We start from the raw sequence: 15,817 nt of genomic DNA on the forward strand, positions 1-15,817 counted from the left end.
CTTCTCGTTTATTAATTATTTTTATTTTAATATCAATTATGTTTTTAGTTTGGTTTGCATTCGAAATTTATGCCTATATAGACAACATTTTCCTTATTAATTTCCTATTATAAATCAGTGTAATAACAATCAATTTCTTATGTTTTAGAAAGCACAGATTCGCAAAACATTATTCCGTACATATTCCATTAAGTAGACGATAGTTTTTTAATTCTTTTACTATTTAAAAGGAAAAAAACTTTACATAATTCGCTAAAAATCATTCCAGTTTCGCAAATTTATTTAAATTTTCACAGCATCAAATCTAAAAGTAGGCAGGTTTGTTTCATGTATTTCCCGCCTAATGTTTGTTCTACTAAATAAAAATTATTGACTTTATTTATTTGGAAAAGGGTCAGAATTTGATTGTCTCGTCTCTAAATTTAAAGGCAAATTATTCGGGAACCAAAGATATACTAAACAAGTCAATTGCAACCCCTATGCAAAGCTTGGCCAAGATTGAGTGAATTTCCTTGTTATTCTTATTATCCGTTCCGCCTTACGTCTGAACGGACACAAACAAACAAACAAAAAAAAAAAATACCCGTATCCTTCCGCTGTGCTAAACTATGATTTGTTAGTGATTAATCATTCTCACACGGAGAGAACTAAACTATCCACGAGCAGTCGGATATTCCTGAATCGAAGTAATTGAATAAGAATTTTAAGAATGATCCGAAAAAAAAATGGATCAAAAGATTGCAATCTTGGTCAATAATTAATTTTTTGATTAGGGGCCACAAAACTTTTGAACAGACCCTAAATCGAGTTCTCGTATTTCTTTTTTCTTTCTACATAATAAGCACATCATACTGAGTTAAGTGATAGTTTGGGTTTGGCTATATTACATGTACTTCAGTTATAAAATTTTTGCCTGAAATATATTGGATCTTTTGATCCAGAAAAACGAAAAATTATTAAAACAACTAATTTCGCTAAATCTTTCATAGCTAATTGAGTTAGACCTACTTTTCACTAAACTTGTTAAACACATTTAGCACAAGCTACTTTTCACCACAATCGTGAAAACTTCCGTTATTGGTTTTCTGCCATAGCATTTTTAGCACTAAGAGTTCATATTAGGCATGTTTCAGACTTAAAAAGCAGAACACTTCCTACACACTTATGTTGGTATCATAATTACTACGCATGTTTGCATGTACTTTATATTTCCATTATTTTATTAACCAGACTCGATTCCATTGTTATTAGACAATCTGTATGGTGTTTTCCCTCTTCTATGGTTTGATATGGTTGTTTCACAGTAGAAGCAATAATTAGCCTAAAAGTAGTGAACTAATTTGCGGAAGAGTACAAAAGTATTGATAGGCCAAGAGGAAGTCAGCGTGCTTTTGGTTACATGTGATTTTGTTTATTGCAGTTTGGAGGTAAAGTGGTAAAAGGAGGTGGTTAAAGACTGGCCTTATACTGTCTATGATAGTCATAAAAAGTAAAAGTACTCATAAAAGCCAGTGTATCATATGAATATAAAGTTCAAGCATTAAACGTTAAACGTTACATTTGTGTATGATGCATATTGTAGGAAGAATTTCAAGCATTAAACGTTACATTTGTGTATGATGCATATGAAACATATTGTAGGAAGAATTTCAAGCATTAAACGTTACATTTGTGTATGATGCATATGAAACATATTGTAGGAAAAAATTCAAGCATTAAACGTTACATTTGTGTATACTATGATATATATAAAACATATTGTAGCAAAAACTTCGAGTATTAAACGTTACATCTATGTAAGATGCAAATGAAACATATTAGTATATAGCAAGAATTTCAAGCATTAAACGTTATACCTATGTAAAATGCACATGGAACTTATTCTAGGAAGAACTTCAAGCACTAAACGTTACATCTATGTAAGATGCATATGAAGCATATTATAGCAATAACTTCAAGTATTAAATGTTACGTCTATATAACCCCAGAAACCTTTCCCCTAAAACCCACATGTGGGCACCCCCGCAACTAAATATGGTAACTAGGTGGCCATGATAGAAAGTACGCCAGATTACTGTGCTATGCTGATTTTTATGTTACCAACCACCTGAAAACATAGAAATAGCGTATCGAAAAAGCCTTGAGTATTTGATATTATAAATACGACTGGCAATCATGACTGAAATAGCACCCAATGTGTGCTTTGTGTTTGAGGTTATTGCCGCCGTACGTATGTCGTTGTGGGATGCGAGACTAATGTCGATAGCAACCTAAAGTGAGACAGACGCATTTGTTCTTTACTAAAAGATCGATAAGAGTAGTAACCAACCAGAGTGAAACACTGGCGATTCTCCACCAATAGCTTTGCAGCCAATCAACCACCAGAAAACACTGAAAGGGGCGTGGTAGGTCCCCCTCTGTACCACTCCTTTTTTTGTCCGTATATGTATGTGTGCTAAACACACGGGAATTCTCCCTCAACCCAAACCCACTTGTGACAATAATAATAATAAAAAAAAGTATTCGCTTCCACCAGCCACTTTTTTCCCATCGTGCGTCCTGTAAAGGGAGTTATTGAGAACAAAAGGCTGGAAGCGAATCTATTTTATCCCCATGTAATCACCTCTTCTATTCTGCGTTCAAAGATGAAAGGGACTGAACAGCTAGAGACCTAGTATCACACTTTTAACTGCGAAAAAAAAGGGGGTTACTTGCAAGCTCAAAGAGCGAAATAAAACGATTTTCTTTTGTTATGGTAATTATAATAACCTGGAAGCTGCTAACAATGAACACAAGCTTTTTAACGGTGGTTAACAAGATGAACGAGAAATATAGACCGGTCTCCTTCATTCTTAAATGTGAATGGATGTTTAGTTCTTAAACGCCGATTTTCCATGGATATTACAAGCCAGAGTATCATAATCAATACTGAAAATCAATATCGAAAAATTGCCACACTTTGTTATACAGTGCTTCATTCACTACAAGAATGACGGTTTTCCATGAATATTGAGGCTAGATACTTCAAGTAATATTGAAAATCTATTAATTCCAGAAATTTCAACTTTTAATTGTACTTGATTCACTCCAGAATGACATTTTTCCATGAATATTAAGACCAAATAGAATCATTAATGTTGGAAATCTATGGAATCCAAAAATTTCCACTCCCTTTTATATTTTATTCACTGTAAGAATGATGGTTTTCCATGGATATTAAGACTAGATAGACCAATTAACACTGAAAATCTCTTAATTGCAGACATTTCCATTTTTAATTGTACTTTATTCACTTCCAGAATGCCAATTTTACAATTGATATTATGACTAGATAGAATCCTTAATGGTGGAAATTTATTATATCCAAAAATTTCCAGTTCTGTTTATATTTCATCCACTGCAAGAATGACAATTTTCCGTGGATATTGAGTTAGATAGACCAATTAATAATGAGCATCTATTAGTTCCAGAAATTTACATTTTTATTTATAATTCATTCATTATTAAGACTAGGTAGAATCATTAATATTAGAAGTCAATAAAATTCAACAACTTCTACTTCTTTAATATTTCATTCACTATAAGTGTGACGATTTTCCATTGATATTGAGACTAGGTAGATCAATTATTGTTAAAATTCTATTAATTCCAGAAATATATATTTTTAATTGTATTTCATTCACTGCCAGAATCCCAATTTTCCCATATATATTAATACTAGATAAAATGATTAATATTGGAAATCTATGGTATCCAAAAATTTCCATTTCTTCTTATATTTCATTCACTGCAGGAATGACGATTTTTATGAATATTGAGGCTAGATAGATTAACTGTTATTGAAAATCTATTATTTCCAGAAATTTCCATTTTTAATTGTATTTCATTCACTGCCAGAATCCCAATTTTTCCATAGATATTAAGGCTAGATAGAATCATTCGTATTGGAAGACTATGGTATCCAAAAATTTCCATTCCTTCTTATATTTCATTTACTGTAGGAATGACGATTTTCACGAATATTGAGGCTAGATAGATTAATTGTTATAGAAAATCTATTATTTCCAGAAATTTCCACTTTTAATTGTATTTCATTCACTGCCAGAATGCCAGTTTTTCCATGGATATTAAGACTAGATAGAATTATTAATATTGGAAATCTCTATGATATCCAAAAACTTCCACTCCTTTTTATATTTCATTCACTGCAAGATTGGCGACTTTCCATGGATATTAAGACTAAACAGACTTATTAATACTGAATATCTATCGTATGATATCCAAAAATTTCCACTTCCTGTGTTTTATTTCCTTTGTAAACGTTAATATTATACAATTATGAAAGCTAGAAGAAATATAAATATTCAAAGCACATGTTTTCCAGAAGTTTTCACTTCCCCTTGTATTTCACAAAAACTCTCCATTGACTTGTGTTCTTAGCCAATTGGATCCCGTTTCTACTTTGTATTCCTATTTCTGCAAGATTCATCTTAATATTGTCCTCCCACCTATGCCTAGGTCTTCCTAATGATCGTTTTCCTCTTAGATTTCCAGTCAAAACTTTGAAATCGTTCCTACTTTCATTCATTCTGGTTACATGACCTACCCACCTGAGCCTCCTAGACTTGATGACCTTAAGAGCCTGCCTAACTAAAAATAATACAAAATTTACCATTTTTCTTTTGCTTGTTTATTCATCAGTGAAGAGAGATAATGAAATGCAAGTCACCACAATCATAGATAATGCTATTCTACAACAGAAAACATGAACACGAAGAATGTTCAGTGTTGCCATCCATAGAAATTACAGTGTTGCCAGAAAAACAATTCCCCTAAAATCTAAGTTAAGGCAGCGAGTAGAGGAACAAACTCAACTGCATTTGGTTACGTATCATATTGTTTTGGTTTCCTGTGAACTACTTTTTAAATAATAGTTGTATTTAGTTTGTAATAAACAAAATAGTTTTAACATACAGTTATTAAAACTAAATAATAATGTTAATTAAAAAGTAGTTCACAAGAAACCAAAACAACACGATACGTAATCAAATGCAGTTGAGTTCATTCCCCTATTCGCTGTCTTAACTTAGATTTTAGGGAAATTGTTTTTCTGGCAACACTGTAATTTCTATGGATTGCAACGCTGAACATTCTTCAGGTTCATATTTTCTGTTATAGAATAACATTATCTATGATTGTGGTAAGTTGAATTTCATAATCTCCTTTCACTGATGAACAATCAAGCAAAAGAAAAATGGTAAATTTCGTATTATTTTTAGTAAGGCAGGCTCTTAACAATGTTTGGTGAAATTCATTCTCCATACGGACAATAAGTAATCTTCCACAGCTCTGGAGACTAAAAAATAAATAAATACAATTATTCCAAATCTGTTACTTTTTCTTAATTTTTTTAAAAACACTTTTGGAAAACATTTGCTAAATGGAATTCCTAATTCTCCAGGATAGGCAAAATTGGTCACCTTTGTTTTTGTAAGAAAACTAAATTTATCCTCCGTATTGCAAATATAGTAGCTACAGAATTGTGAATCTATACATACGTACTATAGATATACTGTACTGTAGACCTATTGCTTGAAGTATGACTCTATTACAAGTGGTCTCAGAACACCATACAAAAGCAGTATTGTTGTATATTAAAGTGCAAGTGCAAGTGCAAGTATTCATTTGGGATGCCCTGTATTGACTCTACGGGTCTTCTCCATTTTTTACACCTAAAATACCTCTGTTTTGATCTAGTATCTACCAGTTACAAAAATTACCATTTAAAAGTCAGTACGTGTGAGTCAAATGGTCAATAACACAGTTTTTTTTTCATTGCCCAAAATACGGATTTTGCACAAAAATCATAGTGTGTGTGTCAGATGGGAAATGGCAGTTCTCTTTCACTTCCGTTTTTTAAAAAAATGCGCAAAAATTCAATATACTGTATGAGCCAAATAGAAAAAAATGCCACGATTTTCTTTCATTTCCCTAAAATACAGATTTTTGTCACAAAACTTCCCTAAGTCAGTATTAATGATAACTTTACAATATTCATGTGTTTGTGTGTCACTTAATATAATACTTTTTTTTTTTATTCTCTGAAACACAAACATCATGCTTGTTTCGACATCGTCCCAGTTCGTGTCTCGTCAGGCAAGAGAGAGAAAAATGAAGAAAGCTATATTTTTTTAAGGAAATTCATGTCGCTTCTTCATTATTTCTGAGAAATATTGATTTTCATTAAACGATGATGATGTTGATGATGATTATATCGCTGCTGTGTGTGTGTGTGTGGCTCCATCCAGATTGCAATGCGAGATTTCTCTTTATAGACTCCTTCCGAAAGGTCATTCAAGTAGGTCAATGTAGTCTCAGTTTGATTAAACGTCTCGAAAAGTACTTACAGAGTGGAGGCGTTGTGTGGGACTTTCGGGGTGGAGTCATTTTCTTTTTTTCTTTTTTTTTAATTCATTGAGACATCGTAACCGCAGTTCTTCCTACTTTTAATAATCAATAGATTGATTTTTTCCTTTCTTCGTTAGTTTTTTGTAATTTTAATAACTAAAGACAAGCAAACTTCATTGTTTTGTTTAAATCCTAATCATTATCGAGGTGGAAATTTTTAATAGTATGTTCCAATTCTACTATTTTATTTATTACAATTTGGTATTAAATGAAGAATGAAGGGATAAGTTTACTTCTCCATTTAAAATATATGTTCCACGTTAATTTTAGTTTTTTTTAAAATTGTTTTTTCAAGCAATTTGAGTACACATTTTCTTCGAAGCTTCCCTTCTGCATGGAATCAGTAAAAGAATAAAGCGGTGGCTTTACTCTTCCTCCGATTTCTTTAAAGACGTTCCACGCCAATAACTTTCGAAAGAATTACTCAATTTCGATACAATATCTGTGTTTTCTATGAGGCTTTTGCACAATGTCCGGTGCCAGTGGTTGAAATCAGTGGTGAATGAATTTTACTCACTAATATTAGGCGGATTATCCTCTTCAATCATGATTCAAAGAAATATGTTCCCCGGTAACGTTCGTAAAAATAATAATGGATGTACTACTTTCACTCCGAATTCTTTAAAGACGTTCCACAATAACTTTCGAAAGAATTATTCAATTTCGATTAAAATATCTGTATTTTCTTTTTAGGCTTTCACACAATATCCAGTACTAGTGGTTAAAATCAATGGTGAATGAATTTAACTCACTAATATTAGGTGAATCATCCCCTCCATTCATGATTCAAAGAAATATGTTCTTCGATAACTTTCGTAAGAAAATATTAGATCTTGATGCAATATGAAGTACATTTTTTTTATATAGGCTTTACAATCATTCTCAGTACTTGGGTTTACAATCGATCAAAAGAATAAGAAAGATAACTCACCTTCTCCCTTCAGTATGCAGAACAATATGTTCCAGGATAACTTTTTTTTTTTAAGTTGACTTTGACACAATATGGTGAATATTTTAGTAAGCGATCTCGGGCTGTTAACCAGGTGAAGGTATTGAGTTCTGACGTTTCGAATGTCACATTACACTCATCTTCAGGGATTGACATTGAAGATGAATACAGTGTCTGCATTCGAAACATCAGATGTCAATATCTTCATCTGGCTGATCGCCTGAGAATACTTAGAAAAATCACGTCTCTAGGAGAAGTTCAATTCCTCCTATGGCGTACATCTTTCTTGAAACTTTTACACAATCCGCTCTGCTTGGGATTGAAGTCAATGTACATTCGTATACCATTTTCAATTAGTGTATCGCCTTTTTCAATTAGTGTTTGTACTTACACTCTCTAAGTACTCTAAATACAGTACATTTACTCTAAGTACTTACACTTTAATTATCTAAGTACATACATTCTAATTACTCTAAATACAAAAACTAAGCAGTTTCAATGTTACATAGGCTAAAAAGGCAACAGTGGAGTAATAAGACTACAGTCGAGTACAATGTCATCATAAGCATGTGTAATTACATGTCAGTAATTGTTCCTAAAGTACCGGCAATAAGCCGTAATAAATAAAGTTCAATTACAATTGGGACCTTGTACTTCAACTAAAACATTCAGTACTTCAATGAGTGGACTTCGAGAATTAGAGTGTATGTACTTAAAATAATTAAAGTGCAAGTACTTAGAGTATTTAGAGTGCAAGTACAAAAGCTAATTTAAAAAGGCGACACACTAATTGAAAATGGTATACGGCTGTAAATACGTACACTACTCACCCCTTTCTGTGATTTAAAAGTCATGTGTAGCGATAACTAAAAAATAGTCAATATTTGTGTAATATTGTATAATTTTTTTCTCAGGATTCCCAATCATCTCTAATCCTTGGAGTTGAAATGACTCAATAAGGTGTGATTGAATACCCACCAATTATAGATATGTTCCGTGAAAATTTTAAAAAAGTTATTGAAATAGTAGGCTACATGAAGGTTGTGTGCACTCTTTTCTTGTATTGTATTGGCAAGTAACTGTAAAATCTTATTTTCAACTTTAATATTCAGATTACATACGTATCATCATAACGTATTTAACTAACTTAGCACACTGACTACCACACTAGACAAATAACATTCTTTTAGCCATTGAGTTTTATTACGAAAATAGAATAACTTAGAAAGCACATCAATTATGCCTAATTTAGTGAAATTTGGTTTTCCAGGGAACTATCATGTAATATGTATATTACTGTATGGCAGCATGAGTTGCCCACATGGCTCCCAAAAAAAAATTCCATGAAGTTTCTTATTCTTCACGCGTCCCTGTGCTCCAAATGAACTTGCGTTAGATACAATTCAAATAGTAATTAATGTGTTAAGCTAACTAATGTATTACTGTATTTCTCTTTTCATTTACAAAATTACTTATGATTTGCATCCCTTTGTGTCTTTCCAGGAACATCCCGGATTACGAGGGACGCCCTTGGCGATGTTGGCCGCACAGTGTAATAAATTATCGAGTAAAAGTCCACCGCCATTAGCAGACGCAGCTGTAGGTAAAGGATTCCACCCATGGAAAAAGTCTTCACCGACAAGCACAAGTTCTTCTGCGACGGCGTCCATATCATTATCGGCAGCACAAAGGACATTGGCCAGTTCCATGCCCAACTCCTCAATGGCCTACAACCGACCTGTGATGACCTCCGCCGCTTGTGGATCGGCTTCGTACGGCAGTGATCTCTACTTCCCGACGAGTGGAGCAACCCAAGCAGATAATTCACAAGCGTCACTCCTGAGTAAAGTGGAAGGAACAGCAGCGCATCTAGGTTCTATGTATTCAAGGGTTGCTGCAGCTGCAGCACATCCGTACGAATCTTGGCCCTTTAACACAGTTCCAAGTGCCGCACACGGTGCTATTAAGCCGGAAGTGTCTACAGTTAATAGTCTAAATACAACGTCGTGGTGGGACATGCACTCAGCCGGCGCTGGTTCATGGCTCGATATGAGTGGAGCCACGGCGTCGGGTCTTTCCGGAATGACAGGAATGCACGCTACTCAAATGGCTAACTACGCTGGTTCGGATTATTCGACGCTCAGCCATTCTTTAGCAGCATCTAATACAGCCCATTTACTGTCTTCAGGTCAGCATCTGTTGCAAGATACTTACAAGTCAATGTTACCATCGCAGGGAGTCGGTGCGTCAGTGGCGTCTTTTGGTCTCAGCCAGCCTTCTCTCCCTCAGGTACCGTCTCCGAGGTCCCAGAGGAGGTATACAGGAAGAGCTACTTGTGATTGTCCCAATTGTCAGGAAGCAGAACGCTTAGGGCCTGCTGGTGTCCATCTTAGAAAGAAGAATATCCATAGTTGTCACATACCAGGTTGCGGTAAGGTATACGGGAAGACATCACATTTAAAAGCTCATCTTCGTTGGCACACAGGAGAACGTCCATTCGTTTGTAATTGGCTATTCTGTGGTAAGCGTTTCACACGATCCGACGAATTACAACGTCACTTGCGAACACACACCGGGGAGAAGAGGTTCGCTTGTCCCGTTTGTAACAAACGGTTCATGCGTTCCGATCATTTGGCAAAACACGTCAAGACACATAATGGGAACGGCAGCAAAAAAGGGAGCTCTGAGAGCTGCAGCGACTCTGAAAACAGCCAATCAGAGCCTCCCAGTGTGAGCTCCCCAGCGTCCGTTAATACGCCGCCCCTCGCTCAAGGGACTCCATTGTCCGACGCCTCCGTTGCGAGCTCTCCAGTCGACGTGAAGCCCGTCGTCTGAGGAAGGTGGACCCCGGCGCTTGCGGCAGGGGTACCGAGTTTGAACCTTTTCTTTCATCCGTCACTTGGTCAAGTAAGATCCGACCAGCAAGCGACAGATGGACATTGATGGTTCTCTTTCACGGGAACAGAAGAAAAGGAAGGGTCATATTCGCTCGTCGGGGATCGAACCACGATCCTCGAGTCACGGTGCTCTCGTCAAGTAAAGTGTTTAACTTTCATAGATAATATTGAGTTATTAACAAAATATGTGAATGTAGCAGGTATAAAGTTTCTACGTCAATCAAAATTTGGTTAATAGTTTATGGTAAAATTTATTCAGAATATGAAGTATCATGATCTGCAAAAATATATTTTTCAGAATTTCAGGTATAGAATGAATATATTTCTTTATCATTACTTAGTTATGTATCATGGCAGTTTGTTTAAGGAAATTTAACATACTTTAGTATTTCGTGAACAATAGTAAAGTGTACAAAAAATGCAATTTTAAAAATTTTCAAACATAAATCATTATTACTAATGAAATGTAATTATTAATGTGAAAGTTTGGCATAAAGATTACAGCATTCATAACGTTTCGAAATATTTTGACTTCACCGGAACAGATATTTTAAGTTATTTATCGGCCCAATTAATTAACAAAGGAGATTGAAGGGGGGAAAGTTAATCTCAACCAACATAACTGTAAAATTTGCAAAATATTTTTTTTTAAAAAGTATTATCGCAGTGTATAAAAACTATGTAACAGAGAAATCATGGATGTTAAAAGTACGGTGTACACATTTTTTGTTTTATAATTAATCAGTGAGATTAGAATAAATTGTTGAAGAACATGGAGTAAGGTCACAGAAAAAAATATTTGTACTGTGTTAAAATACAAAATTCTATTTGTATGTCTTTGAAAATATTAAGATAAAAAAGTAATACTGATATAATTGAAATGAATATATAAAAAAGTAAACTCTACAGTAATAGACATTTTAGTCATAATATTTTCAAGGTAGTGTGAATAAATTTTATGTATATATAAAAGAAACAGATTTCTTTTACTCTTTGCCAAAAAAAAAAAAACAATAAAATACTGTACAAATGTCAAAGATAAGCTACAACAACTTCAGTACTATGAAAAATAATCAAAATACAAAGTATGGAAAAGTTTAAAATGGTATGAAGGTTTATATAAAAGAAGAAAACTATGTAAAGCATGTATTTAAAAAATTACTTTCGAAGAAAGACATTTAAAAGATAATTTTACAAACATTATTAAATGGAACAAACAAAATTTGAGTTATATAAAAATTTTATGCAATAACAATTATAAAGTTTTTAAAAAATGTTACGAAAATAATGTAAAATTGTAAAGTTATTTTTATTTTTAAAAAGTTACTGAAAGACAACTATAGTAATCTACCTCATACACATAGATGTTACAAGAGTAGTAGTTTATAAGAATGGTTGAACAGATATTTGTAGTAAATTTTGTTGCTCGGTTCAACATGATTAGATAACCATCGAGTAAAATATGCAAGTAATAGTAAACTAAAATCGCTTCAAACAAACAGAAAGATTTTGTAACTGAATTTATAACCCACAAACACCAGTTATAAGTAACATTAATCAAAAGTTGCATTAACAAAACAAAAGTTTTATTGTTGAAATGTTATTATTAAAACTGAACTTGTAACAAGTAAAAGCATTGTAACAGAAGTATGACAAATAAGGAATAAAAGGTTTTGATTAAATGAAAATTAGAAAATTTAGAAAAACACCATGAACAATGAATTTTTTGTTTTATGACTGTTTTGATTGAATGAAAATTACAAAATTTTGAAAACAACAAAATCAACAATGAATTTTGTGTTTTATGACTGTTTTGATTGAATAAAAATTACAAAATTTTGAAAACAACATAATTAACAATGAATTTTGTGTTTTATGACTAAATCATGATGAAAATTATAACATCATATCATCTAACACTATGTCTTTTTTTAAAATATGAAATTTTCTTGATATTATTAAAAAGTGTTAATATCTTTATTGTATAGTATTTAAAGTCGATTTTTAAAAGCATTTTTGTATTGTTTAAGCAAATCATTTTCAATGATGACGTTAAACATACAAGACATTATATTTACATACAATTATGATAATAGTTGTTGGAGATTTTCTATAACAAATACGAAAACGAAAATGTCTTTTTGTGAATAGACACTTACGAGACGAGAGCACTATGTATTACACGGGTCAAAGCCAATAGTTGTAATATTTGTTTTTTTCTTTTTTCAAAGAAGTTTCTTTCTTTAATAATTTCTCGAGGTGGTGCTGCCATCTGTTCCTTGGTTGTGGAAACACACTCTGTGAGTGTTAGGATTAAAAAAAATAATATGCACACGGATGTCACTCTTTCAGCTCCTTCTCATTAAAAAAAAGACTTCTTTCCCTTGAAAAAATCTTACTTGTGCCATGGGATCATATTTTCCTCAGCTGTGACTTGCATCATTCACTGTTACTTCTATTAAAAATGACTATTAAGATCTAAATATAAATAAATATATATATAAATGAATAAATATGAAAAGTTATAAATATTATATATATAAATAATATAAATATATTTGTGTATTATAGTGTATAACCGCGCTTCTAATGTTAACAAAATATCTCTGCGATAAATAAATTGTGGAGTTTTTTTGCAGTAAATAAATACTGCACAATCAGGCTTTGTACGATTTTTTGTGTACATATTATAAATAAAATAATTTTTGTGAACTAAATATTATATATATACATAAAAGGACTAAAGGACTATTGTATTAAAAACGTGATAAAACCTATATAAGAAATGGACGAAGTATTTCATGGCGAGTCAGAATAACAATGTTGAGAAAAAGCAAAGCGTTATATAGTGTTATTTTTTATTGTGAGTGTGATTATTAATAACGCAAGTATTTCTTTCTTTGTGTCGGTTACGTAAAAAGTGGCGACCGTGAAAGGAGACTTTTATTTGTATATGTGAATAAATGTGATGTGTTTATGGGGTGAGTGAGATATGAAATAAAAAAGGACATATAGGAACATACATAAGGACTAAGTGAATTTCAATGGTTACATATCAAATGTACGGAAGAAGATACGCAATTATAGCCTACTAAAAATAATAAAATGGACATTTTTTTAAAATGAAAGTGTGGTATACCTTCTACTACAATGTTTCTCCTCTTTTAATCTCCAAACAAAAATGTTCTGTTACTATCCCAAGTTTCTTTTAAATAAGTATATATAAACTAAAAAAATGTACTACTGGGATAACTATTATTATAAAACTGAAAATGAAAAATATTTGGAACAATTAAGAGGGAAAAAATAATAAGATTATATTTGTACGAATAACTTTTTTTGTTTCCAATGCTTGCATAAAGCACGAAAAAATTTAATTCTCTGTAAAATTTTAATCTTCACTAAAGAAAAATATATAAACTATAAGGAAAATGATCTTGTTTGTCAATTAAGTTCCTTGCTTTTTCAAACACCCATACTTTCACACACATACACAATGTCAAATACATTTATTTTTAGTTTTATATTATTACATTTTTTTTTTACAAAATACGTGTGTTTATAAATGACTGATTGGTACAATGAAACTGTAAATATAGATGGTATCTGGCCCTATCTTCTAAATTTTTTGTGAATTTACATTTGTTTGTTTTCTTAATTTTGACACACGTTTTTGGTGAATTTAAATTATAATTAAAATTGGTAATTTATCTGGTGATGAAAAATGGATTAACCATACTGTTGGAAACCTATTTGGCTGGGTTTCTTTAGTTATCTTCTTACGCAAAATAATCTAGACAATATATGGTTTTTACAGCATAGCAAAACTGGAAGTAGCATGCAGATTTGGAGGCTAATTTTCTGATATTTTGCTTCCAAAGTTAGATTTTTCTTTTTACTTCGAAAGAGTATCGTGCACAAAATACAATAAGTATAATTTTTGGATTGAAAGTGTCCTGCAAAAATTATTTAAAAAAAGTTATTGTTTTACTATGAAAGTGTAGTGAACGAAATTCAAAGTACAGAAAAGTTCCAATTTTTACATTGAAAATATTGTCCACAAAGTTCAAAGTGAAAAAGAGTTGAAATGTTTACATTGAATGTATCGTACTCGATATCCAAAGTAGAAAAATATAGATTTGCTATTCAAAGTAGAAAAATATAGATTTGCAGGCAAATTTCTCAGTTATCTTGCTTCTAAAGTTAGATTTTTTGACATTGAAATTGCAATGCCCAAAGTTCAAAGTACAAAAAAGTTGAAATTTTTACATTGAAAGTATCATGCACAAAATTCAAAGTAGAATTTTTTAAAATTCATTTTGAAACTATCGTGCAGAAACTTCAAAGTAGAAAAAAGTCGGAATTTTTACATTGAAAGTACAATATAAAAAAAATACAAAGTATAAAATATGTAGGCTATAATCATATGGACTGGTAGATACAAGAAAATTTCGTCTAACAAGTTTCAGTAAAAAGTACCTCTCGACCTAATCATCTCTAATCCTGAAGTCTTTATCCTTTTTTTTTTTTTTTTTTTTTAGAAGATAGCTACAGACAATGATTTCAATTAGTATGGTTCACATGCATGGAAAGCTTGGGTTCAAATGTCCTTGAAACACAATGTCCAATTCGTTTTAGAAATTAAAAACCACTTCCTAGTTTTAGTTATTATAACAGGAAATGTACATTTTCATGCATTAGATTCAACCTTAAGTCCCTAGAATACTTAGTATGTTAGGTTGATTGGCTATCCGAAAACCCCTTTGATATCAAAAGCTCTGACTATGGACTTCTTGTTACTATAGTCTTAAATTACAAATCTAAACGTAATATACTACTACCACAAAATAGCTTTAAGGTAAGTCTTTAATGTTAATATAAGTTTTCGTGTTATCATGTTCTTTTTAACATAATTTAAACATTGGAAATTTGTGAAGTCAGCCAACCTTCTAACTTGACTACCAGATTGACTTGGCTATGTATCGTGAAACTATAAATAAAGGTAACCAAGAACGTTCTGTCGCTTTTTCACCTACCACTTTCGAACATCGATATATCACCTAAGTTGTACCTCGAAGATCAAAGATACTCCCCATCACCATCGACGACCTTCTGCCAACGTTTTGGAAGACCATGGATTCCGCGGTAGAACTTGGTGGGCCGTGAAGCGAAGAAGGTACCAACTGCATTTTGCACCTCTACTACGAATTTGAACTGGCGTCCTCTAAGGTGATTGTCCAAGGAATGGAACAGGTGACAATCGGACGGTGCAATGTCTGGGGAGTATGGCGAATGAAATAATGTTTCCCATCCAAGGTGTAAAATGGTGTCTTGGGTCATCCTAGCCACGTGAGGTTTAGCGTTGTCCTGTGACACGAGAACCTCTTTGAGATTCAAAAGTGCTGGCACCAGAGTTTTAAGGTTTTTTGAACATGGCTCAACTTCTGACAGTACACAGATTTACGCTTCTGAGCGCATCCTCCAGAGTTGTGTACTGCTTCTT

General features: G+C 32.5%; 1 protein-coding gene across 6 annotated transcripts in view; it reads left to right on the top strand.

The window, feature by feature from the left end:
• LOC145675925 (transcription factor Sp9-like) overlaps positions 1–13,757 on the top strand; it is a 259,760-nt gene extending 246,003 nt beyond the window's left edge. For all 6 annotated transcript variants that reach the window (XM_081746729.1, XM_081746732.1, XM_081746726.1 and 3 more), the window contains one exon: positions 8,921–13,757. In XM_081746729.1, the coding sequence (XP_081602855.1) occupies positions 8,921–10,252 (1,332 nt within the window). In that variant the 3' untranslated portion in view covers positions 10,253–13,757. The remainder of the gene's footprint in view (positions 1–8,920) is intronic.
• Positions 13,758–15,817: the final 2,060 nt, after the last annotated feature.

This window comes from Thermobia domestica, chromosome 18 (assembly GCF_964235325.1).
Source record: "Thermobia domestica chromosome 18, izTheDome1.hap1.1, whole genome shotgun sequence".
Taxonomy (NCBI): domain Eukaryota; kingdom Metazoa; phylum Arthropoda; class Insecta; order Zygentoma; family Lepismatidae; genus Thermobia; species Thermobia domestica.